Genomic DNA, 19,301 nt, shown 5'->3' on the forward strand with positions numbered 1-19,301 from the left:
GTGATATTTTGGGGAATGATGTTGCTGATGTACCAAATGTTTGTTCCATGTTTGAACTTTCAATGCTATATTATTCTTTGTGATCATATTTTCATCTTCATGCTTTATTTAAGAATTAACATTTCATCTCATGGTTCAATGAAATGATAACATGCACGAAAAATATGGATTTCATTATGAGCATCTCAACTCATATCCATTAGATAAACCCAAAACTTCGTTTTCAAGCCCACTGCACATTTTTTATCCTTTCCAAACCCCCCGAGTATTTTTTTTGACGCTACAAATCGTCGTAAAATATGGACATGACTAGTGACAGCTAAATACGTAGCCAAAAATCAGGCCATAACGTCACCAAGGTTGCCGATGGCGCTGCCCCGGGAGGAATACAACCGGTGACGGCTAGCCGTCATAGAAAATGATCTTAGGCGAAATCTCCTGTTTCATCACCATGGTTTTCTTCATATAATAGAGCAGATCTTATAGTGTGCAAGTGATAGAGATAGTTGATAGCAATGTATCATGGCAAAGTAAAAGTAGCAACGGTGTAGAAAAATTAAGAAATGGAGAATAGACCGATGGGGCATAGGTTCGCTTGTGTCATCTTTCTCGAAAACAGACAAATTGCATTATAAACAAATTATAGCATGGCAATAATTAAATTGTAATATTTATATATTATGACTATGATCATTCATTGTATAATCTCATATAGTTATTACGTCCGTGATAAGTAGACTGTAAATCCAACTACATATACTACTAATACTCCACCCCAAAACCGCTATCCAGCATGCCTATCAAGGTATTAAGTTTGCAAGAAAATAGAGTCTCACAATAAGTAAGATGACATAACGTAGACAGGAAGAAGTCAATCAATATGAAAAAACCCCGTCATTTTACCCTTAATGGCAACAATACAATATGTGCCTTAACCCTTATTGTCACCGGTTAGATCACCACAAGACTGAACTAACTACAAAGGACCACCCCTTCTAGGGAAAACCCATTAAACTTAGCCAAAGAAGATAGATAGATCGAAGAACATGCAAAACTATATAATTATACATAAAAAATCCCTCAAAAGATTCAATTGATTTCAATTAACAATCTGATCATAAACAATAAATTCATCATATCTGAACAAACACACCACCGATTACGTCGAATTGATCCCGATCATTGTTGGGAAACGTAGTAGAAAACAAAAAATATCCCACGCTCAAACCAGGAACACTATGAAGATGCATTAATGGTCTAGACCAGATCGTTACTAACTCCGAGTTGCAATAGAAGAAGAGTTAGTGTAGATCATACTTCAAGTCCCTCGAACCATTCATGAACGATCCCTCAAACAGAAGACCGAAAGCACGACCTCTCCATAGTTTTGGAAGCGTACGGTCTTCACAATCCGGCAATGCTTCATCATCCAGAGCTAACCATTGCCGGAGAATTAGAGGGAGAAGATTAAAACCACACCGAGCTTCTAATTATGAGGACTAGAGAGGTTTAGATCTAGCTCTAATTGGATCAACTAGAACTAGAACTAGAGGATGGTCCAAAACTTGTGTCTACAAAGGGACAAATCCTTAAGTATATATAGGTTAGAGGAGATGGGAGGGGTGCCACAAATGGGAAGGTTTCCATCCCCCTTGCATCGGCCTAGGAGGGGAAATTCCCCTCCAATTCGGCTCCCCTAGCTTCTCCAAGAAGCTAGGGGCGCCACATCCTATTGGGCCTTCCACTACTTGACCTTTCACGACCCGTTGATATTTAATCAAATATAAACGCCTCCTAATAATTATTAGAGTTTTATTATCAATTTAATATATATGAAAACATTTTCCACCTATACATTATTTATCGGTATTACCCGGTAAACCCCAAAACCCTTCCGGTATCTTTGAAACGCTTCTGGTTCCTCTCAAAACTATTTTAAATATTAATTAAATTGTTTCATAAATATTTTATCATACCACTTACTGCACTAACACTCAGCACATCGTGGTTCCCTTAAACTTGTGACCTTGTAGGTTCAGTAAAACATAGACATAGCCAAAACCTTTTTTGTTCAATGATCGATGGAACCGTGGACATGCGTATCAATCCCTATGAGTACACGAATGACATTCGAGTGAACCTTTGGTTAACATGTGCTATTTTCTTTGCTTCATGATACTATACAAAACCTAGGGTGAGATAAATTAGTATTATCTTGAGTCATTCTCATTTGCTTCGTGGGTGAGATATATCAGTATTATCTTGAGTCATTCTCATGCTCACTATACATGTCTCTTCGTTACTGGTTTGTTCTTCTTTCTCGTTGACATATTCCAGCATCTCTGTGACCTAGCCACCTGTGTCTAGCCAGAAGATGATGAATGCCGTCACACTGAGAGGGCCCTAAGAATATCTCTCCATCATCGGAGGAGCAAATCCCACTTTTGAGTTATCTAGCCCCATTGTCAAACTTTCTGATGAACTTATAAGTTGTCGTTATGATCATTGTGTTATAGATGACGTTTGAGAAACCCCAAAGTCCATCGTACAGTAAGAAGAGAGGCGGCCGCGTATACGATTTCATCGTCCGCTATAAGTTAGCCTTCTAGTTTTTAAAATTTTGTTTTAATTAAACGGACGAAATATCATCCATCTTATGTAAATTATGTCAGAACTTTAGTGAATTCCGTCGTGTTTAATGAAATTTGTCCGAGTTATCCAAATTTGTTTTGAAATGGATGCGAGTATGGTTGGATAGCCGACTCCGCATCACTGTCGATACCATGTTTGTTTTGATGGTCAACGTTGGAGATGTCGTCAGGACTTAAAAGAAAATACATAGATATGATCGAAGGGCGGACACCGACACCATTTCTGCTTTTCTAATAGTTGGTGTGCGTATTAGCGGTCAACACCATAGATTAGCCCTAAGGATGACAATTTTATCCATGGGTACGGGTACCCGCATGGGCAGGGTATGGGCACACTTTTATACCCATGGGTAGTACCCATACCCTACCCGTTAAGTCATGGGTAGGGTACAGGTACAACCTTCTACCCGTAGGTATACCCATAGGCTGCCCGTATGTGAATTAATGTTAAGTTTTCATCAATTAATCATTAATTTGTCACGTGACTCGTCTACTCTTATTGAATTATGAGTATGTTGTGATTTCTAAATTTTGATAGGGGCCATTTACTCATCTTCCTGTTACCGAGCTGAGATAATTGATTTCTTTGTCAAATGTGCTATGAATGAGTGTAAAATTGTGAACAACTTATGTACTATTTGTTCTACCCGCTAGGTACCTAACGGGTACGGGTACCCGTCGGGTATGGGTATGGGTAAAATTTCATACCCGCGGGTACGGGTATGGGTAAAATTTTGTACCCACCTACTATACGGGTATGGATATGATATTGCTTTACCCTGCCCATACCCTATCCATTGCCACCCTTAATTAGCCCCGGAAACACCGAATGAGCACGTATTTTGCAACGACGAATTCGACACCAGCCACCCCGCCCGTCACGTAAAAATGCCCTTTGAGGCGAAGAATGGACGGTCGAGACCCGCCCCAAAAGAACGTGTACATACACCGATCTAAAAGAGAGAGGGGAAAAGTATACGATTATACTTTCTTCCAGAGAGGAAAAGTAGTGCTCCACCGCATAAACAAACGATATGATTGAGCTACGCCACGGCGGTGCATCCTAGCTGACCATCCATCCATCCTTCATCCAAGGGCCCCAGAAGGGAAAAAGAAGAGGCGATATTCCAATTCTTCCCAGCCCACCCACTTGCACGTTCCGCACGCACCGCACGAGCCCATGTTCCGCATTTCCTTTCCCATTCACACACCACCCCACCCGGCCCCAACCAACCAGCCCCCGCGCCCGCCCGATCCCATCTGACCACCCCAAAGTCCAAACACGACTCTTCCGTCGATCCATTTTTTCTCCAAACAAACGGGCACACCGCACGCCAGCACTGCACGCCCCCTCCCATTCGCGGAAGCCGCTGTGCGGTGCGCGTCCGCCCGCAGCGGATCAGTAGAATGGAACGACTCGAAAGACCCGGCACGAGACGAACCTGCCCCCACCGCCGGAGACGCCGCCACCCGCGCGGCCCACCGCCGCAGATCCACCAACCCCGGACCGATCGACGGCCCAGATCCCGCACCCGCCCTACGGCGCGGGTACGCACGGGAAATGGCCGGGATCCCTCCGCACACCGCCAGCCGAGCACGCCGCGCCGTAACGGCCCCCGCGAGAACGACCCGACCCGCCCCGCTCCACGGGAGGGACGGGCGGGCGAAGATAAAGAGGCCCGCATCCCGCAAACCCTAGCCCCCTCGCATATATTCCCCCGCCCCGCAGCGCCTGGCCACCCCTCTCTCTCTCTCACCGCAAGACCGGAAGGAGCGGAGCCGCCGAGCCGGGAAGAGCCACCATCCCATCGCCTCCGTTTCCGAAGGGTGAGTTCCTCCGCGCATGGCCGCCCACCCCCCTCCTCTTCGTTCTCGGTAGTCTATTTCTGGCTTTGTGGCGAGCCGCGGCCGTCCGTGCTCGCGGCGTATATATAGATCTGCCTCCCCGTTGGTCGAGTAGATCCATTTGTGTTCGTTCCGGTTCGGTTCACCTCGGTCTGGCGCTAGTCTCGGGTCCTCGGTGATCAGATCCGTGCCTCCTTCCTCTCCGGTAAGGAGGATCTGTTGTTCGGTAACTCGCTGGTTCATTTGTTCGTCAGATCTCGTGTGTAGATGCCTGTTTTTTCCCGTCGTTTTGCACGATCCTAGTTTGTTTTCATCTGGATCGCGTTGGTGTTTTGGATCTCTGGATCCGGAAGCCGTTGTCCCCGTACGTGTAAGCTGGGGTGTGAGATAAAAGGTCTTCTTGTGCAATTAGATCCAGTCTTATTTTGTGCTATCTGATCTGTTGACCTGACGTAGAAATGGTGTTTTTTACTTGGATGTTGTGGCAATAGAAGCAGTTAATGTCTACAGATCCTGACCTGTTTGTTCGCCTTTGTTTGTTTAGATGCAAGTAGATTTCTGTTGCACATGACACGCACCAATTGAAAGCCGTGTCTTTGCTCATGATTAGGTAGATCTGTTGATGTCGTAGTGTGGGTTTTAGGCCTCATTGAGTTGTTTCTGTTAATGATGCACTTTGACTCGGTTGATCCACCTGGATTGAACCTAATTTCAGTTTAGCATTATGTGCTGATTGTGATTGCCATGTTTTTATTATCCCATTTGATTATTTTCAAGCGTCTCAACTAGGTTTTCTGTCAGCATGCAATACTACTCTGTTTATTAATTATGTTGCTAGCAGGGATTATCAGTAAATTTCTAAAATGAGTTCTTACAGATTAGGGCTAACCAAGTTGTAGAGATGGCTATGGTACAATTGTGTTATTATATATCTATATGAGATAGTACGGTTTACCTGATTTACTTGTTATTTCCTGGCCGTATGTTAGTTTATACACCGTTTCATTATTACATCAAGCTTGCTAACTTATACATTGGTTTGATTGTTGTTGCAGGTCAGAGATGGCGGACCGTGCTAACCACCCGTCTGTCATGCAGAAGTTTGGTGGACAGTTCCACCTTGCCTCCAGCTTCTCTGAGGGTGTTCGTGCTCGCAACATCTGCCCTTCTGTGCCATCCTATGAGAGGCGCTTCACCACAAGCAGCTACATGACTCAGAACCTTGGCATCAGTGTCCCAATGATGTCATCTTCTCCATTGTTTGCCAATGCACCCCCTGAGAAGAAAGGTGTCAAGAACTTTGCGATTGACTTCCTCATGGGAGGAGTGTCAGCTGCAGTTTCCAAGACTGCTGCAGCTCCTATTGAGCGTGTTAAGCTGCTTATCCAGAACCAGGATGAGATGATCAAGGCTGGCAGGCTCTCTGAGCCATACAAGGGTATTGGTGACTGCTTTGGGCGCACCATCAAGGATGAAGGCTTTGGCTCACTGTGGAGAGGAAACACTGCTAACGTCATCCGTTACTTCCCAACTCAGGTATCCATATGTTGTTGTTTTTGTTGTGCTTATTTTCATTAGCTTTCATGCTCACATGATGGTAATGGTGTATGTTGAATGCCTATTCTCAGTCTTTGAACTTCACATGAAATGTGGCATTTAACAATCTGGCTGTAATGTTATTTGTGATGATGCTCTTGATGGTAGTCTAATAAACATCTATCATCTGTTTGTCTTCTGTTTTTGAATGCCTAGTTTTACAGCTGATGCACTTTAGGAGATAGAATTGAATATCTCTATTGTATCCAGAAATTGTGGTTCAAATATTTCATTTCATACAGCTTATGCTAGTTTTATGTACCATTATTATTCTTTTGCTATTGTTTTCTTGTTCTAACTTGATCTAATTCATTTGTCTTTTTCCTAGGCTTTGAACTTTGCATTCAAGGATTACTTCAAGAGGATGTTCAACTTCAAGAAGGACAAGGATGGTTACTGGAAGTGGTTCGGTGGCAACCTTGCTTCTGGTGGTGCAGCTGGTGCTTCCTCGCTGTTCTTCGTGTACTCCCTTGACTATGCTAGGACAAGGCTGGCCAATGACGCAAAGGCATCCAAGGGTGGAGGTGAGAGGCAGTTCAATGGCCTGGTTGATGTCTACCGCAAGACTCTCAAGTCAGATGGTATTGCTGGGCTTTACCGTGGATTCAACATCTCCTGTGTTGGAATCATTGTCTACCGTGGTCTGTACTTTGGACTGTATGACTCTCTGAAGCCAGTTCTCCTCACTGGCACTCTCCAGGTTTGTTCTAGTACCTCGCAACATTCATTCTATTTACAAATTTCTCTAGTTTGTGTGGTGCCACTGACATTCATGCAAACCTTTCACCTGTGTGCAGGACAACTTCTTTGCCAGCTTTGCTCTTGGTTGGTTGATCACCAACGGTGCAGGTCTTGCATCTTACCCCATTGACACCGTCCGCAGAAGGATGATGATGACCTCTGGAGAGGCTGTCAAGTACAAGAGCTCCTTGGATGCTTTCCAGCAGATCCTGGCGAAGGAGGGTGCCAAGTCCCTCTTCAAGGGTGCTGGTGCCAACATCCTCCGAGCCATTGCTGGTGCTGGTGTGCTCTCCGGCTATGATCAGCTCCAGATCCTCTTCTTCGGCAAGAAGTACGGCTCAGGCGGTGCCTAGACGGGAAGAAATGATGACGAACAAGAGAAGTCTGTTCCCAGTCCTGCCCTTCGAGGATCTGGCGAACTTTTATCTTTTTAACGTTGGAAGGCAATAATTTCTGTAGAGGGTGGATTTTCCCAACATTCGTTTTTGGTGGAGGCATCGAACTCCAGAGGTTGTCGTAGGTTGGCGGCAGCGTTCTCAAAACATTTACTATCATAGGGGTTGAGTTTGAGTCCGAGTATGTGCCCTGAATCGTTACTGGGCAATTTTCCTTAAATACATTGTCCTCGAATCCGACTGAGATTATTATGGTCCAAGTTTATTCTGTTGGTCTTGACATTCTATTTCTGTTTGCATTGTTTAGTTTGTAGAATCTGTTGCTTTGCCCTATGATTCTTGTTATACTCGTTTTGTTCGTGAGATGCCTATTATTCTCGTTAGTACTACCTCAGTTTTGAAATGTAGTGCATACAAGTCAAACCTCGCAAACTTTGATCAAATTTGTGGAGAAAAACATTTACATTTAGATTTCATATAAATAGTAGTAAGTTTGAAAAGTTTTGACTTACAAAAACATTTGCAACACATGAGTTCTACCTTTGTATTCTTAGCTAGCAGATTATGCTTTTGATGGTTTTCTCTCTTCCTGTTTAACCTGTACATTTGAATATCTCTTACGAAAACAAGACGTGTACCATCTTTTGCTTCTCCATGCCATAAGTGATTTGAAAATGACCCATCTAAGTTAGCACCGAATTTAGGGCCATAGGGTTTGAAATCTATGGTAGTTTGATTCCCAGGATTGAATCCTATAGGATTTGTTCACAAGGCATCATCTTGAAAAAAATCATCTGTTTTTCTGTGACACGATCAAACAACATATTCAGGATTGAATCATTTGCAGAAACTCAAGCAGCCACTTCCACCTATCCTAGTATGTTTTTTTTTTCTTGTGTTTTTACAATCCTGCAGATTAAAGAGCCCCTAGAGCATATTCAATAGACGGTCCATATGTAAAAATAACCAACTTTTAAAGCTTCGAGAGCAAAAAACGCTACTCCAACAGATGGTTTATATGTAAAAAGAACTACATCACCGCCTTCTGGAGATGTAAAATACAACACTTCGTGATGCAAATTTGCATTCACGAGATACATCTGATGTAAAACCGCAGCTGCCCGCGAAACCAACTCTAGTTCATTTCATTTCCCCGCCCACCCACGACCCGCCCGTCCGCCGCCGCAGCCGGTGGGCTGACCCATGTCATCGCCGCAGCCGGTGGGCTGACCCATGTCGTCGCCGCAGCGGCGAACTCGCCCTCCGCGACCGCGTCCATGCCGATGCCCCCCGCCCGTCGGCCTGGATTCGCGCCGCCCCGGCCGGTCGCCATCGCGCCGGTGGTTCCTACGAAGGCATGAGGCGGAGGCAAACGGTCGGCGAATCGTGGCCGAAAGTGCGGCTTGGCCGGCCAAAATCTCGAAGGCAGCCGCGGTGGCTCGGGCCGACGATTTGTAGCCACGGCCGGCGGCGTCCTCCAGCAGCCAAGGAGCCATTCCTCGACCTCCGCCGTCGCCACCGCCGGCCGTGGAGGAAGATGTGGCCACGCCGACGACCACCACCTCCAACATGTTCGATGATATGTCGCAAAGGTAAAAAATTCTTTTGTGCTCTCGTTTGTTGTTTCAAATTGAATGTGATGTTGAATGTTTGTACGTCCAATTGTAGTCTTGATGATGAAGCTTTCATGCACGCGACAAATGTGGGAAATGATGATTGTGTCGCACGAGTATGTGTCACAAGAATATGAAACCCAATATGGTGACGACAATCTTGACATGGACGATGAGGGCTTTGTTGCGAAGGGAAGAAGTGAAAATTATACCAATGCGAGGATGTGTTGATATGCACCACATGGAAGAAAGTCTCTCAAGATGCATCCGTTGGAAGCGACCAAACGGTAAACACCTATTGGCAACGCATCAAGGATTACTTTGATGAGCGCAACACAAGTGGTCACTTCCGTTCGAGCGACTCTCTTCGCCAACGTTGGTCCACCATCAACGCCGAATGCCAAAAGTGGGCCGGTTGCTTGTCAAATGTTGTTCGCATGAACCCAAGTGGTTGCGGTGATAGTGACTTGGTAAATATTTCCTCTTCGTGCGTGCTTTCTCAAGTATTGGATTGTTCCACATTTTGATGATGACGTGTTGGTTGTTTTATTATAGAAAATGATTGCGCAAGGATTATTTCGAGTGAGGAACATGAAAGGCGAGAAGAAGAAGAAACAAGGAAAAGCTTTCACTTTTCATCATTGCTACAAAGAGCTCAAGGATGAGGAGAAGTGGAAAACTAGAGAGACTTTTGATGCTTCGAAGAAGAAGAGTGTGGTGATTGAGGATGAAGATGTCGCCGGTGAGGAAAGAAGGAGCCCCACTCCTCACTCCGCGACAAAATCTTATAGGCCCAATGGAAACAAGAAAGTGAAGAGAGCCAAGGCCAGAGACAATGATCTCAAGGAAGGATTTGATGCCATTGTCACGACAAGGAAAGAGTATGCTGAAGAAAAAGAATGTTGAAGCTCAAGGAAATAGTCGAGAGGAGTGAGGCCGAGTGGCGGAGGGCGGCGGCCGAGGAGAGGTTGGCGGCGACCGAGGAGAGGAAGGTGGACCTAGAGGAGAAAAAGGCCGCGGCCGAGCAGATGAAGATGGTCAAGGAGAAGGCACTCAAGTTTATGTTTATGGATACATCTACTCTTGATCCCAAGGCAAAGGCCTATGTTGAACTTTGTCGCGATGAAATGCTCATGAAGAAGCCAATGCTCATGAGGCAAATGATGATGGGAGGAGGCATGGGAGGTGCCATGGGAGGAGGCATGGGAGGTGCCATGGGTGGCTACATGAACATGATGGGAGGTGTCATGAATGGTGCATTTGGCGGAAACATGGGAGGTGGCTTCGGTGGCAACATAGAAGGTGGCTTTGGTGGCATGGGAGGTGGCTTCGGAGGCAACATGACCGGCATGGGAGGTGGCTTTGGTGGCAACATGATGGGTGGCTTCGGAGGTGACTATGGCGACAACATGAGTGTCGTTGGAGGTGGCTTCGTCGGCAACATGACCGGCATGGGAGGCAATGAAGGTGCTTCGGGTGCTCCTGGCAATGAGACTTCACCGTTTCATAACGTCGACAAAGAAGCCGGTGATGATGATGATCGTACCACGGTTTATAACGCCGGTGGTGTTGATGACTCGCATGAATGATATTCATGTGCATTTTAATTTGTAGAGCGAAAAACTTTGATTGAGACTATGCATTTATGGTAGAGGGATTTGAAACTATGATGATGACGATGCACTTTTGTTAGGGATTTGAAACCATGATGACGACGATGCACTTCTGTTAGGGATTTTAAATGATATTTTAACGCAAAACCGCGGCTGAACAGCAGCCGCGGCCAACGACCGGTTTTACATCTTCATTTTGGACCGTCTGTTGGAATTGCTCTTTTACATCTTCGTTTTGGATTATTTGTTGAAGTTGAGACTTTTTTGAAGATGTAAAAAATATTTTTTGATGCTTCAAATTTTTACATCACCGATTTGAAGCATCAAAATATACATCATCTATTGAAGATGCTCCTAGTGGATTGGTTTTGGAAATTTGCATTTCGTGACATACATCTACGCGACTTGTTAGAACTTAAGCGGACCGAACCAAAGAGTTCACTCACGAAACGATGAAAAAAAGTGTGCAGCGGGTGCCATGGCAGAGGACGCTTTGTCGCTGGTGCAGGTGTAAAACCGTGAACAATCTGACGAGCGCGGCTTCAGCTGCTACACGATGAGAGGATATCCAACGACCAGCGTGCCAAGAGCCCAACGCCCGCCACACGCTCCCACCCGGACCTCGGCGCCGCCCGGCCGACCCGAATGGCGACTCTCTCCGCCCCCTTGCTCCGTTCCCACCACCGTCACCTCCCCGTCCGCTCCTCGCCGCGCCGCTGCCGGACCGCCGCCTTCCCGCGCGGGTTCGTTCCCCTCGAACCCCTCTCCTCCCGTGGCCCCCCACGCACCGCCGTACGCTCCGCCTCGACCTCGGCAGCGGCACCGGAGGCCGCCGAGGCAACGGGAGGCGCGGCCCCGAGCGAAACGGCCGCGGAGGAGGTGGAGGCGCAGGCGCGCGTCGTGCTCCCCACCAACGAGTCCTCCGAGAACCTGCTGCGCATCCGCCACACCGTACTGCTCCTGCCCTCCATTTCCCTTCTTCCTCCGTGTTTCAACTGCCATAGTTGCAGTTGCTTCAGTCATTCATTTTCTTATCGTTCGATGCGTGTTGCTGACTTGATGTTGGCTGATTTCGTGTTCAGTTAGTCAGCTTTGTTACTGTCCCAACTGTAGCAGTGTTGGTTAATTTCTGTTGCATGGTTGCTCGCTGTTGCAGTGTGCCCATGTCATGGCCATGGCCGTCCAGAAGCTGTTCCCCGACTCCAAAGTGACCATAGGCCCCTGGATAGACAATGGCTTCTACTACGACTTCGACATGGAGCCCCTGACGGATAAGGACCTCAAGAAGATCAAGAAGGAGATGGTGAGCATTTGATCACGGATTGGATTTCTAAGTGTCGGGCGAGGGATTTAACTTGTTTACCATGGTATGTATGTTGGTAGGACCGAATCATTCGACGGAACCTTCCATTGGTGAGGGAGGAGGTGTCCAGGGAAGAGGCTCAAAAGAGGATCCAAGCACTTAACGAGCCATATAAGCTGGAGATTTTGGAGAGAATTAAGGAAGAACCCATCACAATTTATCACATTGGTAAATATTATTGTTCGGTATCAGCTTACTTGTCCGATGCCTGTTATTTGCTATTACTGAATACTGATTGGTGGATTTTATGTACTTACTGCTGAATTTATTGGGTCATGCAGGAGAAGAGTGGTGGGATCTGTGTGCTGGCCCTCATGTTGAGTCTACTGGCAAGATACAGAGAAAGGCTGTTGAGCTTGAGTCTGTTGCTGGTGCTTACTGGAGGGGTGATGAGAATAATCAAATGCTACAAAGGATATATGGGACTGCATGGGAGAGTGAAGATCAATTGAAGGCTTACATCCACTTCAAGGAGGAGGCCAAGCGCAGAGACCATCGGCGACTAGGTCAGGACCTTGATCTGTTCTCTATACAGGTATGATCTTACATTCTTACTTCTAACATTTACTTAAGGAACCATCTGATAGTAATCCCTTAGTAATTGAAGCATGGCCTTAACCTTCCTAGTGTCCGACAGTATCGGACTTCACCATTTTGTTGACCCCTAAAAGTTTGATGCCATCATGCTACCATTCATGCTTGCAAGGAAGTGACCAACAGATCCAACCAAAGTAATTAAATGATATACCACACCATGTGATATGAAGTGATCCCTTCACTCGTTATGGCCTAGCAGTGGTCTTATTTTGACAACACATCTGCATTCACAGATATTTGCTGTCACTGTCAATTCTAACAAAATTATCAATTTTATTACTTTGGCATTGGCATCCAGACCCGACCTCTGTAAATACCTTGCTATCTGTGCATATGTGATATGTTGTTTTTGTTAATAGTGATTGTAGCCGATGAACTTTTAACAGGAAGATGCTGGTGGGGGTTTAGTATTCTGGCATCCAAAAGGTGCTATCATCAGACACATTTTAGAAGATTCGTGGAAACAAACTCACCTGCAACGTGGTTATGATCTATTGTACACTCCGCATGTTGCGAAGGCTGATCTCTGGAAGATTAGCGGACATATAGATTTCTACAAAGAGAATATGTACAACCAAATGGATGTAGAAGATGAGCCATATCAACTTCGGCCCATGAATTGCCCTTACCACATCTTGGTATACAAGAGAAAGCTACAATCATACAGGGATTTACCCATCAGAGTGGCAGAGCTTGGAACTGTCTATAGATATGAGCTCTCTGGTGCTCTGCATGGGCTGTTCCGCGTAAGAGGGTTCACACAGGTAGTTCCTTGATTCCGAATTTGATTCTGTCTGATTGCATGACGATGTTTTCCTGTATTCTGCAACCACAAGATAAGTATTGAATGTTATGCAAGGTTTTGTGTTTTCTGAGATGGTATATGCTTTGTCGTACTTAGGCATTTGTTCTTTTCTAGAAGCGTTCTGCATTTTTTCTTCATTTTCTCTGGACTATTTTCCACATTGCTATCTTAACTAGCATGGATGCTTAAGTAAAGCCATCGTTCAGTAATTCCCTAGGCAGACCTTTTCTTGTGTCCTATTAAGAAAACGTGGAGGTCCCGACTCACAGTTCTGTATATTATATGATTTTGTTAAAATTATGCCCACTACTCTGACATTACTAACATGTGTTGTTCTAGGTGCCTGCAACAAGTTTTAGACCATACAAATATCTGTCAAATGTTCATTGTAAAAATGTATAAAATATGTTTATTATGCAGGATGATGCCCACATATTTTGTCTCGAAGACCAGATAAAAGATGAAATTAGAGGAGTTCTTGATTTAACTGAAGAAATACTGGGGCAGTTTGGCTTCCGGAATTATGAGGTAAACCTTTCAACCAGGCCAGAAAAATCTGTTGGCAGTGACGACATATGGGAAAAGGCAACAATTGCTCTGAAAGATGCGCTAGATGATAAAGGTTGGGGATACACGGTTGATGAAGGGGGAGGTGCTTTCTATGGTCCAAAAATTGATTTGAAAATTGAGGACGCTCTTGGAAGAAAATGGCAATGTTCCACTGTGCAGGTAAGTTATATATTTTTCTACGAAGAATAAGCAAATTTTGTGGATTCTTTGAGGGAAAAGGGCATATAACATCATTCGATTTTCTTATATTTTAGGTTGACTTCAATTTGCCTGAACGGTTTGACATCACTTATGTTGACTCGCATACTGAGAAGAAACGGCCTATCATGATTCATAGAGCCATCCTTGGGTCTTTGGAGCGCTTTTTTGGCATCCTCATTGAAAACTACGCTGGTGATTTTCCACTTTGGCTTGCTCCAACCCAAGCTCGTATTCTACCTGTCACAAACAATGAGGTTTGCTCCCTTTACCTTGCATTAGTTTCACTTGTTAAACCAATATTTTTACCTTGTACTGTGGTAGATTTGTGCAAAGTAAAAAAGGTACTGTATATCTAGGTGACCCTAGGCAGGACAGCAACATCCTTTTATTTGTTATTTGCACGGCACACACATATCAGATGCTTGATTTTGTTAGCACCTCTTACGAAGCCATGGCATCTTCCTTTCATGTTTTCAGCTGCAGTACTGTAATGAGGTGGCTTCAGAACTGAAATCGAGAGGTATCCGCGCCGAGGTATGCCACGGCGAACGTCTGCCGAAGTTAATCAGAAACGCCGAAACACAAAAGGTGCCGCTCATGGCGGTCGTTGGCCCCAAGGAAGTCGAAGCTAGGACTCTCACCATCAGGTCCAGGCATAACGGGGAGATGGGCACCATGCCCGTCGACGATTTCATCAGCAAAATCCAATCGGCCGTTGCTGAAAAATCTTCGCTGTAGATACCCCAGTCTATTAAACTCCAGTTCATATTGTAGAGCACTAGACCTTCTGCTGCACATACACCGTACAGCGCCCACCGGAGCGCCTCCGACGAAACTGAGCGACGGAGGTCCAACAATTTTGTGCAGAACTGCCATCACCACATTATACTCCAGTCAGGAACAGAAGCCCAACATTCTTCATTGTACATAATTTGTGACCACATTTCAGTGCAAGTTTTCAGCTTGATTGCAATCTGCATTGCACTGCACATCATTGACATGTCGTGTCATGAATCTCCAGACTCCAGGCAGCGGTGGGCTTGATTTGACCGGCCCCTGTCACTGGGCTGTGGGCTAAACCCACTCAGCAGGATGGATGCGCGGGCGTATTTTCTGCGTTGTTTGCCTGGTCGGCAGACAAACTGTAATGGCCACTTGCTGCTGCAGAGCGACCAATTGTGTGCGGTGCTGAGTCGTGAAGTCGTGCCGCCGAGATGAATTGGTCTGTCTGCGCCTGTGAGGCGGGGGACCCGACCCGACCCGATTGATTGGGGCATCGCTCGCTGCGGGTGGGACGGCGTCGTGCGGATCTATGATTGGAGCGTGATGGACGGACCAAATTTTACCGGGCAAGTCGACAACACCTGGGACAAAAACCTGCAGGCTGGAGGACACTGGGATAGGTAACTTCTCCACCCCCGTCCCAGATCAGATCTTCACTTACCCCGCGACGTCAGTAAAAGATCTAGCAGCAGCATAAAGTGGTGGGACCACGTAGCAGAGGAGCGCATCCTCATACACAACACAAGAAATAACTCAATTTTACAGAGCCGTCATCTTCCTGGGCGGAAAGGGTGGAGAAACGTGGATTACCCCTAAAGCCTTTGCAGCTATTTGTAATTCGCGATTTATAATTATGAAGCGTGGCACTTCTAATGCCAGGATTGCTATGGGGAAAATTAATTGCGTAAGAAATGAAGTACTATTATTAAATTAAAAGCCCACATCGAATTGAGCAAGTTTGCTGGGTTTGCCAGCTTACAAATCATGCGCGGCACCATTTTTCGGTTGCATTCACAGCAATGTCTTTTTTCTTTGAGAAACACAACAATGATCTGTGAGATACGGAAAAGAAAAAAGGCCCATTAATCTGCACTAACTCGACTACATCTTTTTTTAGCAGGAACTCGACTCTATCTACGAGCAGGGGTTCTCACACACATGATCATGATCAATCAGCAATAAAACGTCCCAACTAACGCTCGTACAGTTGTACCAGCGCGTGCAGTGCCGCGAGCGGGAGGGCTTCTTCAGTCGTGACCATCACGTCGTCTCCACCACTCCCCTCCCCTGGTCTCCTCCTCCCTCCCACCACCACCACCCTCGCTCGCGCAGTGGAATTAAAACCTCCTTATCCTCTCTGGCGCGCTGCTGCCATTGCATTGCTAGCTGCCTGGATCCAACCGTCCCGTCCCTCACCCCTTGGCTCTCTCCCTCTGATCCGCGCGCTCTCTTTTTGGAGCCTTGCGCCGCGCCCCTTTCCCCCTGTCCGAATCCGCTTCGACGTTCCTCCTCTACCAGCGCGTTCTCTCCTTTTGGTGCCCCCCAGCGAGCTCTCGGTGCCCGTGCCGCCTCCATCCACCGTCCGCGCCTTTTTGCCACGCTCTCCTCTTTTTGTCTCCACCTTCTTGGCTAGCCGTTGAAGGGGCAGCCATTGTTGCGCGGCTGGTGAGGTGAGTTGAGGATGTCGTCGGCGGTGGAAGCCATCTCCTGCTCCAAGGTCGCCGACATGGCCGCGGCCGGGCCTGCGGAGGCCAAGGAGTGCGCGGCGGCGGTGGCGGAGCACGGCAACGGCAACGGCGGGGCCGGGGACGCCGCGGCGACGAACGGGAAGAAGTGCGGCGGCGACGTCGCGGCGGCGCCGCATTGCGGCAAGGGCGAGCTGGAGGAGGACGACGAGGACGGCGAGAAGGTCCCCGAGCACATCGACCTCGGCCCCATCCTCAGCATCAAGGACCAGCTCGAGAAGGACAAGGTAATATGTCAGCATGCGCCGCATTCTCGCACCATCGCGCGCCTGAATTCTTCTTCTAGCTGCCTGCCGCCGACCGATGGATGGATCGATTGATGCGTCTCCTTTCTCCGTGACATTGTTACAGGACGACGAGAGCCTGAGGAGGTGGAAGGAGCAGCTGCTCGGCAGCGTGGATTTGAACTCCGTGGGAGGTAAACAACTTCTTCAACCATGCAACAACTTCTCGGCCGGCCAAATCGATAATTGCTTGCGTTCAATTGTCTCGTCCTCGTGAATCCTGCGTGATGGCGGGCACCACCACCACCAGTACGTGTACGTAGGACACCAGCACTTGCGCAGTTTGGCATGTGAGCACCGCCGTGTTCCGTCGTCAACACGCACGGCCCCGTGAAACCACCCGTTGCTTTCCGTGCTTAATTATAGAGCGTTTTTACGACTCCGTCTGTGCACCGGCCGGCCGGCCAGTACTCAACAGGAGAACTGGAGCGGAGAAAATTTTAAAAGGTGGTGGGCTCCGTTGGCTAGGTCGTCCGGCCTTGTCCTTCCGTGCTAATCATTTCGTAGGAAAAAAACAGACACATGGAGCCCCCGTTTTCTCGAATGCACTGGTCTGGTCGGTCCCCGTACGTTGCCGTGCATGGTTGAACTATTGTGCCTTCGCCATTGACGGATATGCATTCAGAATTTTCAGACTTCGGATTCAGGGTAGTAGTACTGATATATGAGTAGTGCCTTGTTGCTATCCTGAAAGTGATGTATCCCGGGAATAATGCATGATTTGTCGTGGTGATAGCTAAGTCTTTGCGACTTTTGGTCCGATTATGCCCAGCACGTCTTGCAGGGCATAATTGAGGGAAGGCAACCTTATTTTTGTCTAACAGCATAAACCGTTAAGAACGTTCATGTTTTAGGAAGGCATTTCTTCCATCAGAATTTAGAATTCAAAACGATCCGTTATTTGATTGGCGTCACATTTTGATGTGAGATTCGAATGCACGGTGATTGATTGACTGATTGGTGCAGAGACGCTGGAGCCGGACGTGAAGATTATGAGCCTGTCCATCCAGTCCCCCGGGCGGCCGGACATCTTCCTGCCGCTGCCGGTGGAGCCCAGCAGCGGCAAGGGGGTGTGGTTCACCCTCAAGGAAGGCTCCCCGTACAAGCTCAAGTTCACCTTCTCCGTCAGCAACAACATCGTCTCCGGCCTCCGCTACACCAACACCGTCTGGAAGACCGGCATCAAAGGTGCAGTAGGGAAAGCCAAACCAATGAAACCGATCGACGAGTTAACGAATTGTGTGCTGGGTTGCTCATACTGTGATGGTTTGCTGGTGTAGTTGACAGCACAAAGGAGATGCTGGGCACGTTCAGCCCGCAGCCGGAGCCGTACGCGTACGTGACGCCGGAGGAGACCACGCCGTCCGGGATGTTCGCCCGGGGATCCTACTCTGCCAAGACCAAGGTAACTAAACGACGAAACTAATTGTTCAGAGATGCGCATGCTAACTGCTTCAGGATTCAGAGGTCTGACGGTTGAACGTTTCTCTTGATCTTTGGCAGTTCCTGGACGACGACCGGAAGTGCTACCTGCAGATCAATTACACCTTCGACATACGCCGGGAGTGGCCGTCGTCAGGCTGAGTCCGACCTGTGTGGCCGCCGTGTAGAAGTGATACGTGCCTGCCTGCCTGCCTGCCTGGGTTACTACTGTTGCCGTTGAAGCAGATCGGTCTTTGTTTCGCTTGCGTTTTACTACCTGTTTTTCGTGGTTGCCCTTAGGGCTCTTGTTTCCTGTGGTGCGTCCGTGCGTGTAAATTGGTTCGGTTTATGTGTAATGCCAGTGCGTCCCCGTGTCTGTGTGTGTGAGAGAGCGCTTTGCCAGGGTCTGTTTTGAAGAACGAGCTGTAATGTTGAGTTCATGTAATGCACCGGAGCAATGCAGCTGCACGCACTTCGTGTAATGCTCGAGAAAGAAAGGATTATTTGCCACTCACTTTCTCAAGGTTGGAATTCATCTTCTGACCAGCGGCTTTTGTTTGTCATGTGTAAGTGGGATTGTTTTGGCTTCGGACTTAGTGGAGTAAGTTGCTAATTGCCTAACTTCCACATGGACATGGTGGTGCAAACACCGGGGACCGGCCGGTTTGTGTGCCCGACGGATGCAGTGAACCAAGAGCAACATTATACTGGCCGAGAAATCACCTACAGCTGAATCGATGGCGCGTCGGGTGTGCTCGCCCATTGGCGCACACATGGATCGATGGCTCCACGAGCCTACTACGATTTCTGCTCTCTATCGCCTCTCTTTTTCACTAAGAGCGGTTTGAAAAATGTTCACAAAGTAGAAAATTTGTTGGCGAAATTAAAAATTGTTCATGAATTTGAAAAAGGGGTCACAAAATAATAAATAAAATCATGATTTTTTAAAAGTTTGTAATGTTAAAAAACAATTGGGTTCGAATCAATGTTCATGAATTTAAAAAATGTTTGTGACATCCAAAAAATGTTCATGAATTGAAAAAATGTTCACGGAATTAAATAATGTTGCCGGATTCA

The 19,301-nt window shown here is 47.0% G+C and overlaps 2 protein-coding genes across 2 annotated transcripts; both read left to right on the forward strand.

Moving 5' to 3' along the window:
- The first annotated feature begins 4,259 nt into the window (after positions 1 to 4,259).
- On the forward strand, positions 4,260 to 7,493 carry LOC109778805 (ADP,ATP carrier protein 1, mitochondrial). Its single transcript, XM_020337391.4, has 4 exons — positions 4,260 to 4,478; positions 5,552 to 6,032; positions 6,421 to 6,792; positions 6,890 to 7,493. The coding sequence occupies exons 2-4, from the start codon at positions 5,559 to 5,561 to the stop codon at positions 7,184 to 7,186; spliced, it is 1,143 nt and encodes a 380-aa protein (XP_020192980.1). The 5' UTR covers positions 4,260 to 4,478; positions 5,552 to 5,558; the 3' UTR covers positions 7,187 to 7,493.
- A 3,509-nt stretch (positions 7,494 to 11,002) lies between these two features.
- On the forward strand, positions 11,003 to 18,738 carry LOC109778804 (threonine--tRNA ligase, chloroplastic/mitochondrial 2). The gene is made up of 15 exons (XM_020337390.4): positions 11,003 to 11,405; positions 11,611 to 11,757; positions 11,838 to 11,985; positions 12,099 to 12,352; positions 12,801 to 13,178; positions 13,640 to 13,948; positions 14,044 to 14,244; positions 14,468 to 14,637; positions 15,232 to 15,393; positions 15,539 to 15,677; positions 16,647 to 16,745; positions 16,870 to 16,936; positions 17,769 to 17,990; positions 18,083 to 18,207; positions 18,306 to 18,738. Exons 1-15 carry the CDS (start codon positions 11,100 to 11,102, stop codon positions 18,384 to 18,386), a joined length of 2,808 nt encoding a protein of 935 aa, XP_020192979.2. The 5' UTR covers positions 11,003 to 11,099; the 3' UTR covers positions 18,387 to 18,738.
- Positions 18,739 to 19,301: the final 563 nt, after the last annotated feature.

This window comes from Aegilops tauschii, chromosome 6, assembly GCF_002575655.3.
Source record: "Aegilops tauschii subsp. strangulata cultivar AL8/78 chromosome 6, Aet v6.0, whole genome shotgun sequence".
Classification (NCBI taxonomy): Eukaryota; Viridiplantae; Streptophyta; class Magnoliopsida; order Poales; family Poaceae; genus Aegilops; species Aegilops tauschii.